Source organism: Clarias gariepinus, chromosome 18, assembly GCF_024256425.1.
Source record: "Clarias gariepinus isolate MV-2021 ecotype Netherlands chromosome 18, CGAR_prim_01v2, whole genome shotgun sequence".
NCBI classification, from domain to species: domain Eukaryota; kingdom Metazoa; phylum Chordata; class Actinopteri; order Siluriformes; family Clariidae; genus Clarias; species Clarias gariepinus.
Genome location: NC_071117.1, coordinates 19,184,392 through 19,203,763, shown reverse-complemented (window position 1 = coordinate 19,203,763; position 19,372 = coordinate 19,184,392). Strand labels below are relative to the sequence as shown.

At 39.4% G+C, this 19,372-nt stretch overlaps 1 protein-coding gene across 1 annotated transcript; it reads right to left on the bottom strand.

Moving 5' to 3' along the window:
• Positions 1–3,309, bottom strand: LOC128506891 (protocadherin-8-like). Its single transcript, XM_053477504.1, has 4 exons — positions 943–3,309; positions 755–834; positions 517–647; positions 1–350 (listed from the first exon to the last, which is right to left on the bottom strand). Exons 1-4 carry the CDS (start codon positions 3,307–3,309, stop codon positions 1–3), a joined length of 2,928 nt encoding a protein of 975 aa, XP_053333479.1.
• Positions 3,310–19,372: the final 16,063 nt, after the last annotated feature.

The window sequence follows — 19,372 nt, the reverse complement described above, 5'->3', positions numbered from 1 at the left end:
TTAAAAGGATGCTACAGGCGTGCTGGTGTCTGTAATCGGCTCTCTGGGAGACGCAGCTGGTTTGTCTAACTGTCTGTGCACATATTGCTGATAGTAATAGGAAGGTTGTGTCCCCATCTGGTGAAACACAGGGGCATGTGGGTAACCTTTAGCTTGGCTGAAGACTGTATTACAACTGTAGTCTCCGAAGGGCAGCCCTTGGTTGGTCGCAGCTGGATGGCGGCCATAGCCCAGTGTCCGATATGCTACTGTGTATCCACTGTTGCCCACGTGAGTGCTGGTAGTGTGTATTGGAATCTCTCTGGTTCTGCATATTCCAGCTCCACCCATTGGTCCAGTGTACAAGGAACCTGAGATTTGATTAAAATACAGAAATTCAATTTAGTGTCACCATATTTTACTACATTAGTATATATCAGTACACTCAATTCAATAAGTTAGATGTTTAATTATAGGTGATTTAATAAATCTAGTATAATTAACATATAAGGAAATAAAGGATAAATCATAACTTACTGCTAGCTCGCTGGTGGCCAATGTTAGCAATATTCCGCCTGGCTTGTCCGCTGTCGGAGTCACTGTCATTGGAGTCGCTGTCTCCTTTGCCACTGTCCTTCATGCTTCGCTGATCAACAGATCCCATTTCACTGTGAATTGATTAACAAAATAAGCACAACGCCCAGACTTGCAGTAATAGACATGCCAAAAGCTGTCTTTTGTTTGTGTTGTGTATGTGTACATAAATTCAACAAACCTTCTCTGAAGTGTATATTTCTCTCCTTGCCAAACAGAGACCGGCTCGAAATGACCTTTAGTGAGGAGTGGACGAAACATCTAAGAGGAAAGACATGACAGTAAGTACTCTCATATTTTCACATTTTTTTCTATGAATAAATAAAAATGGACCATATACTGTAGATCTTATTTATGAGTGTTACTTACCTTACTGTCAGAATCTCTGCTTTGTTCATCTTCATAAGAGAAAGACGATTCATCTCTTGAAGATGAGATCTGCTCAGTGACTGTCACGCTACCTCCAGAGAGGCTGCTGGAATCCGTCGAATCAGTACTGTCTGTTGGTAATTCAGTTCTTTTGAAGTTTCCGTCAGATATTTTGCTGATGGAGCTGACATTCCTCTGGACGTTCCTGCGTGAGAGCGCGACAGCCATGATGGCAACTAGCAACACAGCGCAAGCAGCACCCAGAAGCCCGATGATGATGAAGGAAGCATCGAAATGAAGCAAATCTTGTTTTTGATTTGCCTCAGGAACGAGCACCACTTGATTTTCTAAGGGCATGGCCTCTGAAACCACAAAGCGAATTGATGCTTTGCGGAAAAGCGGAGTTCGGCCATTGTCGCTCACTGCCACTCTGACATGCAGTGTGTCTCCAATTACAAGAGCCAGGTCACGCTTTAATGTCATCTCACCTGTATTTTCATTTATCCCAAACAGGAATGCCTCATCCTCAATAACGGTATAGGAAAGCTCAGCGTTCAGTGTGTCATCATTATCACGGCCTTCTAGTTTCAGGGCCACATAACCAGCAGGAGCGTTGCATGGTAGAGCTATGTCTGCGGAGCCGTTAATGAAGACCGGGTGAACAAAGAAGGGTGTGTTATCATTCTCGTCTACAATCCTGACCTTGACCAGAGCCGTGCTTGAGAGTGGCGGAGAGCCTCCATCTGTCGCTTGGATGTACACTTCGATCAGCTTGACATGCTCATAGTCCAAGGCCTTCACTGTGTAGAGAGTCCCAGAAGCTGAGTCTACTGTCAGAAAAGAACTCAAGGGAACACTTTCAGATTCATTTTCAAGAAGCTTGTAGGTCACCTTTCCGTTGTCTCCTTCATCAGGATCACGAGCTACCAAGGAAGCCACGTAGGATCCTGGCGCTTTGTTCTCCATGACTGAAATTTCAAAGACCTTTTTGCTGAAGGATGGAGCATTATCATTCTCATCACCGACTCTGATTGTGTACTGGGTGAAGGTTTTAAAGGGCGGCGAGCCGAGATCTTCTGCCACCACAGTGAGGTTGTATTCAGGAATCTTCTCCCGGTCCAGAACGGCCGTGGTGACGATCATGAGGGTGTCTCCATACGCCTGCTGGAGTTTGAAGTGCGCGTGCCCGTGCAGACTAACGCTCACGTAGCCGTTTGCACCCGAGTCTCTGTCCGTGGCGCTCACGAGCGCGACGAAGCTTTCCACCGCCGCCGCCTCGGTGATGTACGCCATGTCGCCGCTCCTCGAGGCCATGGGTTTGATCGTGACTTCTGGCGCGTTGTCGTTCACGTCGACGATTTCCACGGTGACCATGCAAGTCGAAGGAACCGGGTTCGTGCCCAGATCGTACGCCTTTAAGCGCAGCTCATACGACTTCCTCGCCTCGTAGTCGACCGGAGACTTTAAGATCACCGCTCCACTAACGGGATCAACATCAAAGGTGCTTTTGATCTCGTTGGATTCGCCGTCTGCGAAGTCGTAGCGCACGTCCCCGTTTGCGCCTTGATCAGGGTCGAACGCTTGAACTCGGATCAAAAGGAAACCAACAGGTGCGTCTTCGTGCAGCTCGACTCTAATCGTGTCATGCTCGAACTGCGGACTGTTGTCATTAGAGTCCAGAATTTCTACGCGCACCGTCACCGATCCAGACTTTGCCGGACTTCCGCCATCACTTGCAATAACTTGGAACGTGTAAGAATCTTCAAGCTCCCTGTCAAGCTTTTGCGTGAGCACAAGCTGAGCAAACTTCTTACCGTCTTCACCAGTTCCCACCTCAATGTCAAAATGACTGCTGTTGATGAGCCGGTAACTCTGGATGTAATTGTTTCCGACGTCCAGGTCGGTGGCGACGTCTATTGGAAAGCGCGCGCCCACGGCCTCGTTTTCCAACACCTCCAGCCGTGTCTCCCCACGTGGAAAGACAGGAGCGTGGTCGTTCACGTCTCGGACGTGGATCTCGACGTGGATCAGATGGAATTTTTCCTTGTAGAAAACCACCACATCCGCGGTGATCACGCATTGTGTGGACGCGCCGCACAGACTCTCCCGGTCAACGCGCGCTCCCACCGTGAGCAGCCCGTCGCTTTTGCGCATCCGAATGAGTGACACATTGCCCTCCTGCATGAACCGAAAGCTGGTGTGCGGGTCTTCGGACAGGTCGATCTTCAGATCCGTTGAAAGATTTCCAATAAAGGTTCCCGGTGCGTCTTCTTCATACGTGTAATATTTTGCTGTTGTGCCTCTCGCTGTCCATGCACCAAGGATCAGAACTACACTCAAACTTAGTAGCAACTTTTCAAAATACATTTTGCCCAAGTGTTTAAGTAAGTAAGTACTTAAAAACAGCTACAAAGCATTTAAAACAGCTTCAAACAAACCCGTGCATGTATGCGCTTTGTTCTCCAGTCGGTTGGTGTGTGTAGATGTGCGCCAGCGCTCCATTTAAACCTAGAGTTTACGCAAATTAGGTGTTCCACTGACCAATGAGCTTGCTCTAATTCACCAAAAGGTATTCGACGTCATGTCCAAAATTTCAGGAGCGCAGACAAATGTGCCAACATTTATTCTTTACAAATTGCCTCCTTATGTTGTAGCAAACCGGAGTGCCAAAATTAGACAACAGTTGTTTTCGCTCTGTTGAACCCGATTGCAAAGTGTATTTACTTAATACTCTTATATATATTGTAATTAAACTCTAATATAACAAAGAAAACAAGCACTACACGTAGATAGATAGATAGATAGATAGATAGATAGATAGATAGATAGTCCAGATGTCCAGCAGTTGTAGATGTGATTGCATACTGTATGTCTTACATAAATTCAGTATACACAGGTTTATATGAGATACATGCTAAGAAGAAAATCCTACAAGATATATATATATATATATATATATATATATATATATATATATATATAGATAGATAGATAGATAGATAGATAGATAGATAGATAGATAGATATAGATATATATATATATATATTATAAATTAAAAAGGGATCTAATAAGTAAAGTTAACTGCAGTGCAATCTTGATGTGCAATTTTATGTGTGGCAAAGTGACAACATAACAGTGCAAATAGTATTAATTGTGCAAACTTAGTAATTCTGCAAGAACATCATCAAAGTGACAATGGAATTGAGTCTGTGCGTAATGGCAAAATATGTAAAGTAATAGTGAGAGTACCTAAGCGGATAAGATAGATGAGAGAACACACTTATCTATCCGAGCACTTAATGTTTTTTCTTGTATACGACACCATACGAATGTATAATACACTCGATATGTCTCCAACACAATACAACCTTTAGGCACGGATTTGCCCGAACATCCGTTAAACCCCGCCCTGTATATTTATATTAAATATTTACCGCCCAGATTACACTTTCTTCTAACCACAGGAATGCTGAAGATTTATGATGTCCACATTTACAGGTCTAGAATATAAAACAATTATATGGATTGTGAGTTATTACTATATTTATACATATGATCAGTAATATATTCATAAAGTGATACAGAAAGTGTGTTTGAATGTGTAAGAGAGAGAAAGAGAGAAAGATGCACGGACACGCCCTTTATATTATTATTATTATTCTTATTGTTATCATTATTATTATCATTATTATTAGTAGTAGTAGCAGTAGTGGTAGTAGTAGCAGTCGTTTGTTTTTGTGCCAATGGATTGATTAAAACAACCCTGACACCGTCTGTGATTGTTTTTAAACTATTATTTAGATATCATGCTGAGACTAAACTTTTGTGCACATTTTGAAGGCAACAAACGGATGGGTGACAAGTGAACACGGTTGTAGGTATGTTGGCAAAGAACGAGCTTTAGCGCCGTGTGTGTGTGTATGTGTGTGTGTGCTTGGCAGGTGTGACCGTGCCATCTGTCAGACGGGTGAAGCATGAGGTGTGAACACGTCGCACCCTGTTGCTCCTCACACTTTAGAGTATTGAAGCGCAGCCCCTTAACAAGATTTTCTCAGACTGGCTAGCCTACATAATGGAGAGGTGTGCACAAAGGTATTAAATTAGACTGACTGATTTAATAAATAGTCTAAGGAACCTTCTATCCTAATAAACTATTAAACTAACTAATACTCACCAATTTATCAGATTCCCTCAAGGAATGTCAGCTATTTTCTTTCATTGCCCGCTGCAGGGGTCAGAATTCTCCCTTATTAAGTTTAACTAACAGATAACACAACACAACCTCTTAACGTTGCTTTGGAATTTCTTTGATTTGCCTGGATTAGAGAGCTCCTTCTTAGCAGACAATAGACCACCAAGAACGGCGATTGAGAGCTTTAGAATCCAACCAGAGTTACATATGGGTTTATATACAATATTATACATAATAATAATTTTATATATATACACACACACACACAATGGTTTATTATATATGTTATTGTGTATATATGTAAAATAAAAAAATATGTTTAAAGAAAATAATGACACTATAGGCACCTGTAAAAGTATATCCAGATTTTGGAACTTTTTTGTTTTGTTTATGTCCCTGAGCATCAAAGACTTAGAGTAACCTTTAGACATAAGTCTTAAAGTTCACCTTAACACTTTAATGAATAAAAAACATGTCAATAAAGATAACAACATCAAACGCATCACACATTGTCTCTCATTACTTTATTTACCCGCAAATATTCATAGTAATAAAGGGAATGCTACATAGAAATAAATCAGTTGGAATGATAACTGAGAAAAAAAAAAAAATGAGTAAAAATTGTACAAATAAGAAATGCATGGTGTTTGAAATGCTATTCAAAAATATGTCAAGATGTCATGAAAAACAGCATTTTGAGTTTAAAATTCAGGATTTGGAATAAATGACACTTGACGCAAAACAAAAGCCGTGCTCCATAAATCAACTGGACTTAGACACAGTGTTGAGTTAACACTGGAGATGTTCAATAGACACAATTGGGACTAATTGTCATGCCTGCGGAACTTCCTGCGCACAAAGGCGCCTCTTAACGCAGTTAGTGAACGCAAACCAAGCCATTCAGAAAGACTGCTCGAGTGCTGGCCTTTAATTAACAAAAGCACACACACACACACACACACACACACACACGATTCACTGATCCATACTCTTTGGCCATTCCTTTACTTGTCAGATGTGAAGCTCTATTGTTTGTGCACGTCTCAGCCAACAGGACGCTGTTAGGGCTAATTTGCTCCTAAAGGGTTTAGCCTATTGTATTAAACTTGCCCAGCTGATTCAGTCCTGCCTGCAACCTGTTACTTGTCCGACATACGGTGTCCGGGAGTGTACGTGGAAATCCGTCTCACGCACAAAAAGTCAAGCTGAAATGCGCCCCAGGTTTTATAAATCAATTCCTAAAGATTAGAACATCTACAGAAATATTACAATTCTCTATAATTTTTGTAAGTCATCCATAAGAGCATACAAATACATTAAAGTGTCCCATGGCTTATTAAATCATTATGAATTAAATTTCTGATAGAGTGACATGCAGATTAGGCTGATTGGCATTCCCAAAATGTCCATAGTGTGTGAGTGAGTTACATAGTATATATAGCATATATCCACATAGTTCCAGTAAAGGGAAATTATAATGCTCCAGCACACGACAACATCCTACAATTGTTTGCTTCAAAGTTTGTGCTACATGTGGGTATGGCAATCAGGTGTCTACAAATTTTGGCCATATAGTGTATATATATATATATATATATATATATAGAGAGAGAGAGAGAGATAGATAGATAGATAGATAGATAGATAGATAGATAGATAGTCTATACATCTATATATAAGGACATTATATAAATTATATAAAAATGATTTACAAAGTACACATTAGAATTTGAATCTGAGAAAAGTAAGTTCAAAATTCAAAATTTGCCTATGGATACCATACTACAGAGAGGGTAAGAAAGAGAGAGAGAGAGAGAGAGAGAGAGATTACCATGCTTGTTCTTATGTCGAGCTTCTGTGACAACTCTTTCAGAGTTCAACATTTCACCAATGAATAATTTATTGGAGCATGAAAGACATACTTGCAGCAGTCTATATCAAAAGTAAACTATTAAAAATATATAGTATACACCAGTGCTTCTCAACTCTGGCCCTGGAGGACGACTGCCCTGTACATTTTAATGTTTTCTCAGCTTTCATCACACATGATTTAACTAATCAACTAATTACCATCCTTTACTAAAATGAAATTAATGTGGTAAAGCACTAAAATATGTAGGGCAGTTTCCTCCAGGAATAAGGTTAAGAACTACTGATATACAGTACACTGTATGGCCAACAGTGTGGACACCTTATTGCCACACCCACATGTGGCACAAACTTGGAAGCAAACAATTGCATAAGAAGATATTGCATTATAATTTCTGTTTACTGGAACTAAGAGACCCAAACTGGTTCCAGCATGACAATGTTCTTGTGCACAATGTATGCTCTATCAAGCTCTGGTTTGCCAAGGTTAGTGTGGAAGAACTTAAGTGGCCTGCACAAAGCCCTGACCTCAACCCCACTGAACACTGATGAACCAGAACACTGACTGCACCACAGACAATGATGTCCTGACATTAGTGTCTAACCTTACTAATTATGCCACATTCCAAAGTGTTGTGAAAAGCTAAGTAAAATACTGTTCTGTAAAGTTTTGACCCGTATCTGTTTGTTCCTGTATAATAGAACACTTCCTGAACATCCTTGACATTGCATTTCAAGTCAAATATTTACTGTCTCTGTTTATTCTGTGCTAATTTATTCTCATTAATAAGCCTCTTAAGATCAATGGAAATTTATGAGTGATAGAAGAAGCTTTTTCACGCTAATCGTTTAAGCTTATGTAAGGAGGCAAAACGGTGGCTTAGTGGTTAGCACTGTCGCCAAGGTCCGGGTTTGATTCCTGGCCCGGTTCGATTCTCGTCTCTGCGTGCATGGAGTTTGCATGTTCTCCCAGTGATCGGTGGGTTTCCTTCAGGTACTCCGGTTTCCTCCCACAGTCCGAAGACATGCAGATTAGGCAAATTCGGCGTTCCCAAATTACCCATAGTGTGTGAGTTTGTCTATGTGTGTGTGCCCAGTGATGGATTGGCTACCTGGGATAGGCTCCAACCTGAATACAAGATAAAGCGGCATAGACGATGAGTGAGTGAGTTTAAAAGGAATAAGGAAAGTGGACTTCATGTTAACTTAAACACCTCCACTGTTATACTGAATGTCCACCCTCCTAACACACAGTATGACTGCATATCAATCACTGCTATCCAATATAACATAAATGTAAATGAGGATATGTTGAGTCTGATTCCTCTCAAGGGTTTCCTTCTTCTGCCATCTCAGGAAGTTTTACCTTGCCATCTTCGCCGCTTTGCAACAATGACCATCATTAAAATGCTATATAAATATAAGTGAATTAAATTGAAACCACTTACATCTAAGATTGAGAAACTGAGGAACGTCTCCTTGTAGTATCTGCTCCCAAGCTACTATTAACTTTATATAATGAAAATGATAGACTAATCAACAAATTTGCACCAGATGCATTAAGCACATCATGAGTATTTCAGTATGAACACAATTTAAGCTTTGATGCATTGTTCTTAGCATTAAAATAAATTAAATTCTGATGTTTCTATGCAGTTTATGTACCCCTGACACCTGCATGACAAATGCTTTGTGGGCAAAATGAAGCCGTGTTCTTTCAAACATGTTCCTAAGATTGTTATACATGTCAAACTTAAATTGTATACAAGCTTCTGCTGAGGCTTGGAACAAGTTCAACATGTAATCCTTTCAGACATCCTCAAGGATTTCCGTACGTCTAGCGAGGCCATGCGGTGTTCCAAAAGAAATAAATAAAACAAACTTTAAAGCCTAGGAGAATTCTGCTCAGGAGCTCAGAGAGTGGAACAAACACGGTTTTAAGATAAAAGTAAAAAAAGGCTCTGAATATGTCTGTTTTGATTAAGGAACACAGGCTTTAAGAGAGAGCGAGAGAGAGAGACAGAGAGAGAGAGATTAACAAGCTTGTTCTTATGTAGAGCTTCTGTGACAACGCTTAGAGAAGTTAATTGCATTACATTGAATTAATTATCCTCCCATTGCGAGTGCTATTCCTGGGACTGTCCTGCGTGTACTCTTAGCCAGGACAATTAGAAATCTACATCTGATGAAAATGCCCAGACATTTTATGAATTTTTGCAAACACAGATGTTCATTTAAAGCAATTACAATTAATAATGAGAATTAAGGCAATTGACTTGCAACTAACTGTGGATTTGGGGATAATCCAGCTATTAAGTAAGCTGTCTTAAAAGATTAATGTGCCGTTGTTTTATCCACCAGACTGAAAACGTCCACAGGTTTTTACTAATTTCAGCAACAGATGTCCAACCATTTCACACCTATGGTCACTTACAGACGGAACCACGACTGGATCCAGATTTACTATCCAGCACTATGTACAGTATGGTAATAAAAGAAATGAGATGTAAACCCTGTATGTGAAACTACAATATATTGCTAAAATTTGATCTGCTCCAGGATTAAACCAGAGCATTAATCAGGGATTTGGTGTCTGGTAGAGGTTTCATGGGACCTTAAATTGCTTACGATTTGACACGTCGACAGGGCGCTAAAGCCAGATCACAGACGCCATTAGTGCCTTGAGCAGTATCTCTAAGAGCATTAGAGCTTAGTCAGTCAGGATGAGCCAAGTGTTTAGGTGCGAGTGCAATCAGATGTGTTGTTTTGAGGAGATGAGGTGCTGCGAAATGACATCTGAAAACTAGAATCGTGTTATCACTTGTGAAATAGAACTTGATGCAACCAGCAGATGAGATGTGAAATTTCTACAGAAATAAAAAAAGACTGCCATTCAGGTCAGTATATTGGAATATGGATCACTTTTAGTGTTATGGAGTGGTACGCACAATCATTTCTTTTTTTTAATATAATTAGTTTCTTCCTATTTAGTTGAATGAGTTAATTTCAAATTTTTCATTTATAGTTCTGTTATAAAATCTAGTATCCATGTAGAGTTTCCAGCTATAAGCATTGCATGAAACAAACCAAGCACTTTATACATTTACATTTCCTAAATACTATATTAGGTATTTTGCAGGAATTTATTGATTATAGGGAAAACATTTAAGATTTGAATATGAATTACCAATACTGCCACCAGCCAATACACTTCATTTCCATTAAATTTAGCACAAAAATAGGCATATTTACACCAAGCAGGGTATATATGTGGCTTTTAACGGAGTGATGTACATGTCAACCAAAGGGTGGTCCGAGGACAGCTGCAGTTTTGCAAAGGTGACACATCATTTGGGCCTTTTGTGCTTATCTGAAAAGCTGGATTAGTTTGAGTAGAGGACTGAAGTGACAAATGGGAGGGTGTGTGTATGTGTGTGTGGACAGCAGATGGGAGAATGACATACTGAGGCAGGACTCCCAGATACTTCACACCTTTAACTCTCTCTCTCTCTCTCTTTAAGCCAGATTTTATAGAAGGAAGCACACTGAACTGCAGGGTATAAGGGGAAAGTCATTTATATGTAGGCATTTGGCAGATGCCCTTATCCAGACCAACATTTATTACTTTTTTTCACTCATATGAGCAGTTGCTCAAGGGCCCAACAAGAACAACTTGTCAACTTGGTTGTGGGATTTAAACCTGGGACCTTCTGAATTGTAGTCTAATGCCTTAACCACTGAGCTACCCAAAGAGACAAATTATCATGTTTTGCCAGTGCATTGTGAGTTTTTACCTGAATTAAATTGCCACGTGATAATACTATATGTATGTATGGAGTAATACCGAAGCAGATAAGTTACCATACATCATTAGTTGATGATCTGTACATTTGGTCAGTATTTAATGTTTCTAGTTTTCATGGGTCACAAGGGCCTGCTTGCACAGCATTTTCCAGCTTCATCATTGTTACATTATTTAAATTATTTATTAGTTATTTCAACAATTAATCCATTCAATATTAAAAATATTCCATATGGCATATTACAGTACTGCGGTATAGTGGTTAGAAAGGTTGTGAGTTTGAAAGCCACCTCTGTGTGCATGTGGGCATTTTTTCTCCAAGCTTCATCAGTTTCCTGCTGGTACTCTGGTTTCTTCCAACCCCACCCCCCACCCTACCCCCCTCCACCCCTCCCCCCACACTCTGCCATACAGTGCAAAGACATGCAGATTAGGCTATTTAGCTATAATGTATGTTAGTGTGGGTTTGTGTTCTGCAATGGACTGGGACCACACCTAGGGCTTACCCTGCCTAGGGTGAACCCCTGGGATAGGCTCTAACCTTTGAACAACCCTGTACAGGATAAATGATATAGAAAAGGAGAGTGTATGTAATGGACATAATGGCCATAATAGCCAGGGGTAGCTCAGTGGTTAAGGCATTGGACTACGGTTCGGAAGATCCCAGGTTCAAACCCCACAACCAGCAAGTTGCCACTGTTGGGCCCTTGAGCAAGGCCCTTAACCCTCAACTGCTCAGATGTGTAATGAGATAAAAATGTAAGTCGCTCTGGATAAGAGCGTCTGCCAAATGCCTAAATGTAAATAATGGAGACCATTAGATTTTACGTAAATTGTGTTGCAAAAAGCAAATGTGATATTTACAGTTTCCAGAAGACATGTGGTAAATTCTTGTAAACAGTTTGAAATCTGGTGAGTCTTATTTGCTAAGTACAACAACATAAAGTAGTTATCATTATTTAAAATGAAAGACTTTGTTTAAATTATTACTGTTGACTGATCATTATAGTTTCTTTTTCTGAAACATATACATTATTTATTTTTGATTGCATCTTTGCATTACAGCATTTCTTACACCCACGTTTTTAGACAGTGCTGTACATAAACCAAAGCAATAGTTTTTGCAGCCTAAAATCCCTTAAAAATCCTCTCGGTGCAGATTTATTTTAAATATTCTAAAATTAGAATTAGGTTAAATATTTAAATGATTAACCGATATACTAGTTATTTATTAGAGCCATAATAGAAACAGTTTACTCCTGAACATTCTACTGACAGAGCACAATTTATTTAAGCGCTCTTGTTTTAATTGCATTTTTATAGGCCTAATTAATATTTAATAATGCATTTAATGTGTGGTCTAATGGGCAAGTACGTATTATGTAGTAGTGAATTGTGATTTCTACTGTTGGGTCAAAAAAGCCTATGTACTGTATCATAGATCACATTTATAGAACTACTTATACTGAGATTATACTGAAAAGTTAAAAGTAATGATATATTAGAGTGTTTATTACAGTACGTGTGTGTAGTGTTGTATTATAGTGGTATCAGGATAATTTTAGCAACTTTTAAGTTGATAGTGATGGTTGGAAGAGGATGGGGATTGTGATGATGGGGTTTTACCTTAGACAACCATATTGCTGCAGGTTGCTTAGCTTTGCCAGTTGTCAGTCACTAGACACTTGTAGTTCTCCTAGAACTGTTTTTAAATAATGACAATCAAAATGTATTTCATTCATTCATTCATTCATTTATTCTCCATAACTTATCCTTTACAGGGTCACGGGAGGCCCGGAGTCTATCCCAGGGAACAAGTTGGAGTATGAAATTGATATACAACAATCATTATTTACTATGAAATCCTTTATTCTTTAAAAAATGTTAGAATCAGTTTGTTAGATAGATTCCATAGATTAAATAATCAGCATATTTTAAATAGCAAAAACTGTTGAAAAATTAAAAAATCAAGATTTTCTAATCAAAAGTAAAAGAATCCAGACCTCCACCCAATAGAAATGCTGTGGTGAGACCTAAAGAGAGCTGTGTATAAAAACCTCAATAATAATAAATTGATTTATTTATTTAAATAAATAAATAAATAAATAAATAAATAAATAAATAATAGGACAAAATTTCTCCACAATAATTGAGAGACTGGTGAAGTCAAACAGGAAAGCCTGTTTTTTTTTTCTTCATTACAATTCTTGCAGTTCTTCTTTGCTTAAATGTTGTGTATATGGAACATGTATGCTCATTAAAATAAGAAATATATCATTCTAAAAAAATGAAAGTCAATTTTCCCACTATGCGTCAGTAACAGGAGAAGTGGAGAGCTTAGACTAGAAAATAAGAAAGAAATTTGTACAACAAAGAGCAATTATTAAAATTAATGCAAGAGACGGTTTGTACATATCAAATATTTCTTGCTTTAACATGAAAAATTAATTTGCTTTTTAGGATGCAAATTGCAAAATACATATCACTATAATTAGCACCCAGTGGAATTGAAGAGTTCTAAAAAGACATCTGTGTGTATTTGCGTATGTGTGTGTGCGTGTCTGTGTGTGTGAGTGTACTCTGAATTAACAAGAAATTGAAAAGGACACCATAATGTATTCAGCACAGGATCACAGCAAGACCATTTCTGAAAGCAAGAGGAGATCAAAAGAAGCATTAACATGCCCACATGCAGCATGTACAGTCCCATCCTTCTCCACTAGGATACACTCTTGCTCTCTGTTGCTCTCTCTTTGTGTGTGGGTCTCTCTCTGTCTCTCTCTCTCTCTCTTACACACATGCATGCATGCACACACACACACACACACCTCTTAAATCCTTCCCCATGAGGCTGAATGAACACTGTGACCTTGTTTATTCTGTTATTTATAACTGTGACACTGAAAATGGTGTTAAAGTGATATTCAAATATGCATGTTTGCAACTCTGCCAGCAAACAGAATGCTGAATTAAAGTGCTGATTCATTGTACGTATCCGCTATATCGAAATAATTCACAGATTGCTCATTGACCTGAAAGTAATGGATAAAAGACGACAATGTCATTGTCATTCAAATGTTGGGGAGGTTTCCAATTACTAGTGTTTGTAACAGAAAAGCTTTCAGACACATTTGATTGCCTATAACTTATATAGGCAATCAAACCAAGCATATTTCTGACGTCTTGTATACATTTCTTTATCGATTACCCAAATCTACTCACTCACTCATCATCTACAGTATACCCCTTTATCCTGTATACAGGGTCACGGGGTGGGCATTGGAGCCTATCGGCCAATCCATCACAGGGCACAAACTTTTACATGTATAATTTGGAGACACCAACCTCATCAGAATGTCTGTGGAAAGCTTTGAGAGAACATGAAAACTCGCAGACCCGAGGCAGGAACCGAACCTCCGACCCTGGATGCGCAAGACAACTTCGCTAACTGCTAAGCTCCCAAGCCGCTACCCAAAAACAGCATAAGCTAATTTATGCCAAGGTTTTACAACAAATATTATTGTCACACAAAAAAAAAACAATTGCAATAAAAAATTAATTCAAGGATGTTTGAAACAAACCAGACCTTGACAATTCTTACAGCCTTTATAGTTTATTAAATAAATAAAAACCATTAGGAATTAAATTCCCTTGTTTTTTTTTGTTTTTTTTTATAATTTAGAATCTAACACAAGACTATGGTGAATTCCCACAAACACCCCCCTTCATTGGAAGGCAGAGTGCAGACTAAGGGAGGATGAAAGTGTCCTTTTGAAGGCCCATTCTGCCCATATGAATATGCAAATACATTCCTCATCCTGCATCTTCCCCACAGCTATTTCAGTGTTGTGTTGACCCAATTTCACACTGCATATTGCATTTTGTCACCTGAAGGGAAAGGTGATGGAAACGCAGAGCGACAAGCAACCCCTTCCCTAAAAAAAAAAAAAGAAAAAAAATTACATTAATATAAATTTCTTTGCCAAGCAGATGTACTTCGTACCCATGCGCGATTTTGTGTTAGTGTGCACTCGAACGACTGCGCATGTGCAAAGAAAAGATTGCATTATTTTATGCAATTGGGGGAGAGTTCTCAAGGTCACACAGTGGATCTCAGAGCGAATAGCTCCTAAATAAACATGCTGCCACACGGCAGAGCACACATCTAGCTTCCGTACCTTGGGTGAGTGATTCTCCTAATTGCTTAAGTTGAATGCAATAGAATTCACATGGCCTGTATCTCAGAATGCATGGTCTGTAGCTGTAGTGGTAAAAGTATGATACTAAATGTTTGGAGCATTAACATATCCAATTCAGCATCATCCTAGCTGGTGAGCAGTATCCTACCTATTTACTATTATACACCATAAATACCTTAAATACTATGATACCTACAGTAGATAAGCTTCCACCATAGCCTTAAGACTAGGATCCTGCCCCACTTACCTGTTATGAAATTAAATAGTAACCTAGTGTATATTCTGACATGCTGTTTGACATGCTATTCTTTATTAAAGTGGATTCACAGTTCACTACTAAAATCGTATATTAAAATGTTCTACAAATTCCTGTGCAAATCCCGTCTCCGAGGGCCCTATTCCCATTCCTTGACAATTTTAGTCCAAGCCCCTAGAGGAACTCCTCCACCTTGGGGCCTTAGGTAGTCACTTCTAGTATTCCCACACCAGTTTGTGTTATATATGCTTTGACAAATTATATTGGATGGTAGTACACAGTTGTGTAGACAGAGTTGTATAAGATGGTGTGTAAGGGTGACATATACAGTTGCTGTCAGAATTATATATACAGTACACTCATGGCATGAACATGAATATCATGGCATTATTGCACTTTTTGGTTTATTTGTTTGTTTTTTTCCTCTGGAAGAATGGCTGTACAACATACATAGAAAAAAAACCCAAGAACTTGAAGAACAAGGTTTCTGATATCACCATAGGGTCAAAAATGACCACTCAGCCATGCTGAAAATTCCCAAATGTGTCAAGCCCTAAAAATAACAGTCTTCTTTTTGTTAGTGATCATAACTGACTATTAAAAAAAAACAAAAAAAACAAGAGTTTGTTTTTTGGAACTCATTAGATTAAACACACAGTACAATGGGAAAGGATCTCCGTGAAGAGCTGAGAAAGAGGATGAAAGATACAATATCTCTTGCAGCCATTTCTAAACCTCTGCAGGAAACTTTTGAAAAAAAAAATGTTTGCATGGTCAGGAAAATCACAGGAACCACCAAGGCACAGGCCTGCCATAAACTGGATGCTTCTGGAACACCAGTGTCACTGTCTACATTCAAATAAGTCAACATCAGTGAGTTCAGATGACCACCCGGACAAAGACTAAACATTCTAGAGAAAGTGATGGTTGGAGGCATAAAGGTGAACATGGTGGTGGTAGCATCCTGCTTTGAGGCTATTTTGCTGAAAATGGAACTGGTGCGTTACACAAATGGATGAAAGAATTAAAAAAAAAGGACATCCTCAGTGTCAGTTTATAATTCTTAAATACACCCACCAAACATGGCAACCAATCAAGACACCAGTCCACCAGTAGTGGATTTAAATACCCCTGATCCAGATGGTTAACTCTTAGACAAAACTGACTGTTTCAACACAACAATGATCTCAAGCACACATCAAAGCTGGCTGTGGGAGTGATAAAGCTGGCTAACTTTACACTTTTGAAGCATCAACCTTCTAACCCTCAAAATTGTGGAATGTGCTTAAAAGTCAGGTCTGTGCCAAAAATCCAACCAATTTAATTCAACACTACCAGTGTGCCAAGAAGTGTGGTGAAATATCCAACTAGTACTGTAGTTGTCAGAAGCCTGCTAATGGCTATCAAAACCATCTGCTATAATAAACTTCCTAAAGGACATTCAACTAGATGTTAGGTGTACTGGACGCACATATATACTTAATGTGTAAATATTTGTATAAACACTAAAAGAGTCAACACCATAAGACATAAACTAAAAATGTTTCCCAATGTGTCCCTGAATGAAGGGAGGCTCAAAATCAAAAGTACCAGTCAGTATCTGGTGTTCCCACCAGCTGCTTGAAGTACTGCAGTGCATCTCCTCCTCATGGACTGCCTATTGCGGACAGTCTGAGCACTGATGGAGGGATTGTGTGTTCCTGGTGTGACTCGGGCAGTTGTTGTGGCCATCCTGTACCTGTCACGCAGGTGTGATATACGGATGTACCGTTCCTGTGCAGGTGTTGTTACACGTGGTCTTCCACTGCGAGGATGATCAGCTGTCCTTCCTGTCTCCCTGTAGCGGTGTCTTAGGCGTCTCACAGTGCGGACATGGCAGTTTATTGCCCTAGCCACATCAGCAGTCCTCATGCCTCCCTGCAGCGTGCCTAATGCACGTTAACGCAGATGAGCAGGGACCCTGGGCATCTTTCTTTGGGTGTTTTTCACAGTCGGTAGACAAGTCTCTTTAGTGTCCTGCGTTTTTAGAACTGTGACCTTAAATGCCTACTTTCTGTAAGCTGTTAAGGTCTTAACGACCATTCCACAGGTGCATGTTAATTAATTGATTATGGTTAATTGAACATGCATGGAAAACATTGTTTAAACCCTTTACAATGAAGATCTGTAAAGTTATTTGGATTTTTACAACATTATAGTTGAAATACACAGTCCTGAAAAAGGGACGTTTCTTTTTTTGCTGAGTATACATGTGTACAAAACACTCCATTGATCCCTCCATCTTGGAACACGGGGAGAACATGCAAACTCCACACAAAACTCTAGGTAGGCGGGAAATATTTGTCACCTGATGTGCAGGATAGCACATGGACAGATCACTATATACAGTATAGTTTGCTTAAATGTATATAGTATGTATATATTCATATACATACTATATATATAGTTTGCTTAAATATATATGAATGTATACGAATAGTTTCCTTAATGTATAGTGGTCTGTCCAAGTCCTATCCCACACATCAGGCGACAGATACTCCCCATCCTAGAGATAAATCCAGATACTCCCTGCCCTGGAGATATATCCATTGTTTCTATGGCAGTTACTTAAGAAGTCGGGTTTCCAGCTCAACGGGTAATTGTGATTTATACACACCCTGGGCAGTTTGGGAACACCAATTAGCTAAATCTGCATGTCTTTGGACATTAGGAGGAAATCCACCAAGCACAGGGAGAACATTCAAACTCCATGCACACAGACCCCGAGGCAGGAGTCGAACCCCTACCCTGGAGGTGTAAGGTGACACTACAAAGTCACCATGCTGCCATACATATGTATATGTGTGTGTGTGTGTGTATACAAACAACACTGTGTTCTCATTGCTCTAGATCTTTTACTGCTGTAAGTTATTCATCAAAGGTACTTCATCAATGTTTCATTTACAGACGTTGTTGTTGGCATGTAAATATAATACCAGTGGAACGCATATGGCAAAATAAATGAGGGCGGAGTACATATAAGCAAACTGGACTTCCCAAATATGAAGACGGCTGACAGAATGAGTGCCGCGTCACATCTTCAGGGTTATGGGTTTGAATCTCGTCTCTGGTCGGCGCGCATGGAGATGTATGCATGTCGTCCATGTGGAGTTTCTCTGGATGATCTAGTTTCCTCCCACATTACGAAGACATGCATTGTAATCTAAATGCTGTTTCCAAATTGCCCGTAGTGTTTGTGTGAGGTTACCGTGCCCTACCCTGCCTTGTGCTTTAAGTTCCCTGGGAGAGGCAGAGATAATGGATGTATGGATGGATGGATGTCAGAATGACCTCTGCGGTTGAATTAATTAAACGTGCAGCCTCATCGAGCCAGTAGATGGCAGGAGCGAGCAAGATATTGTCTGACCAGCTAGACAGAAAGACAAAGACCAGCATCAGTGAGACGTCGGATTATCCAGTGAGAATAAACGAGTGAATCACATTAATAGCAGGGGGGGAAAAGCACAGTTCCTGCTTTTCATTTTAGGCTCATTGATTTCATCAAATGCTGTGTAATGTATGATGGATTTCTTACTTTTTTTTGCTAACACAGTGACTTTGCCAGACACAATTGTAACATAATTACAGTTATTATAGTAATTTAAGAAAAATAGTAACAATTTGACTGATGCACACTCGTATATTGATGAATAGTCTCTGCCATATCCAAGGCAGAGAAGACGGTGATTGTGTTTTGTTGCAGCCTCTTGAAGTAGTTTAATGTCACCTGACGTCTAGCTCAAGTCATTCATACATTCATCTTCAGTAATTGCTTTATCTTGGTCAGGGTAATGGAGCATATCACCGGGAACACTGGGCATGATGAGGGTACATCTTGACTGGGACACCATTCATGCACACACACACACACACACACACACACACACACACACACACACACATACAACTCAATGCAAACACAAGACATTTACATTTGCCATTGCCCTTATCCAGAGGACCTTTTTTAAAAAAAAATTTTTTAAAGCTCATAATAACGTCCATATTTCTAATACAAATTTATTGAAAGAAACTGCACACATATTTTATTACATAGGAAAATTAAAGCAAATCT

Coding starts and splice junctions, on each gene's coding strand:
- LOC128506891 (XM_053477504.1), bottom strand. CDS start 3,309: ATGTATTTTGAAAAGTTGCTACTAAGTTTGAGTGTAGTTCTGATCCTT. Junction 835..942: donor GCAGAGATTCTGACAGTAAG/GTAAGTAACACT, acceptor CTTTCCTCTTAG/ATGTTTCGTCCACTCCTCAC. Junction 648..754: donor AAATATACACTTCAGAGAAG/GTTTGTTGAATT, acceptor ATCAATTCACAG/TGAAATGGGATCTGTTGATC.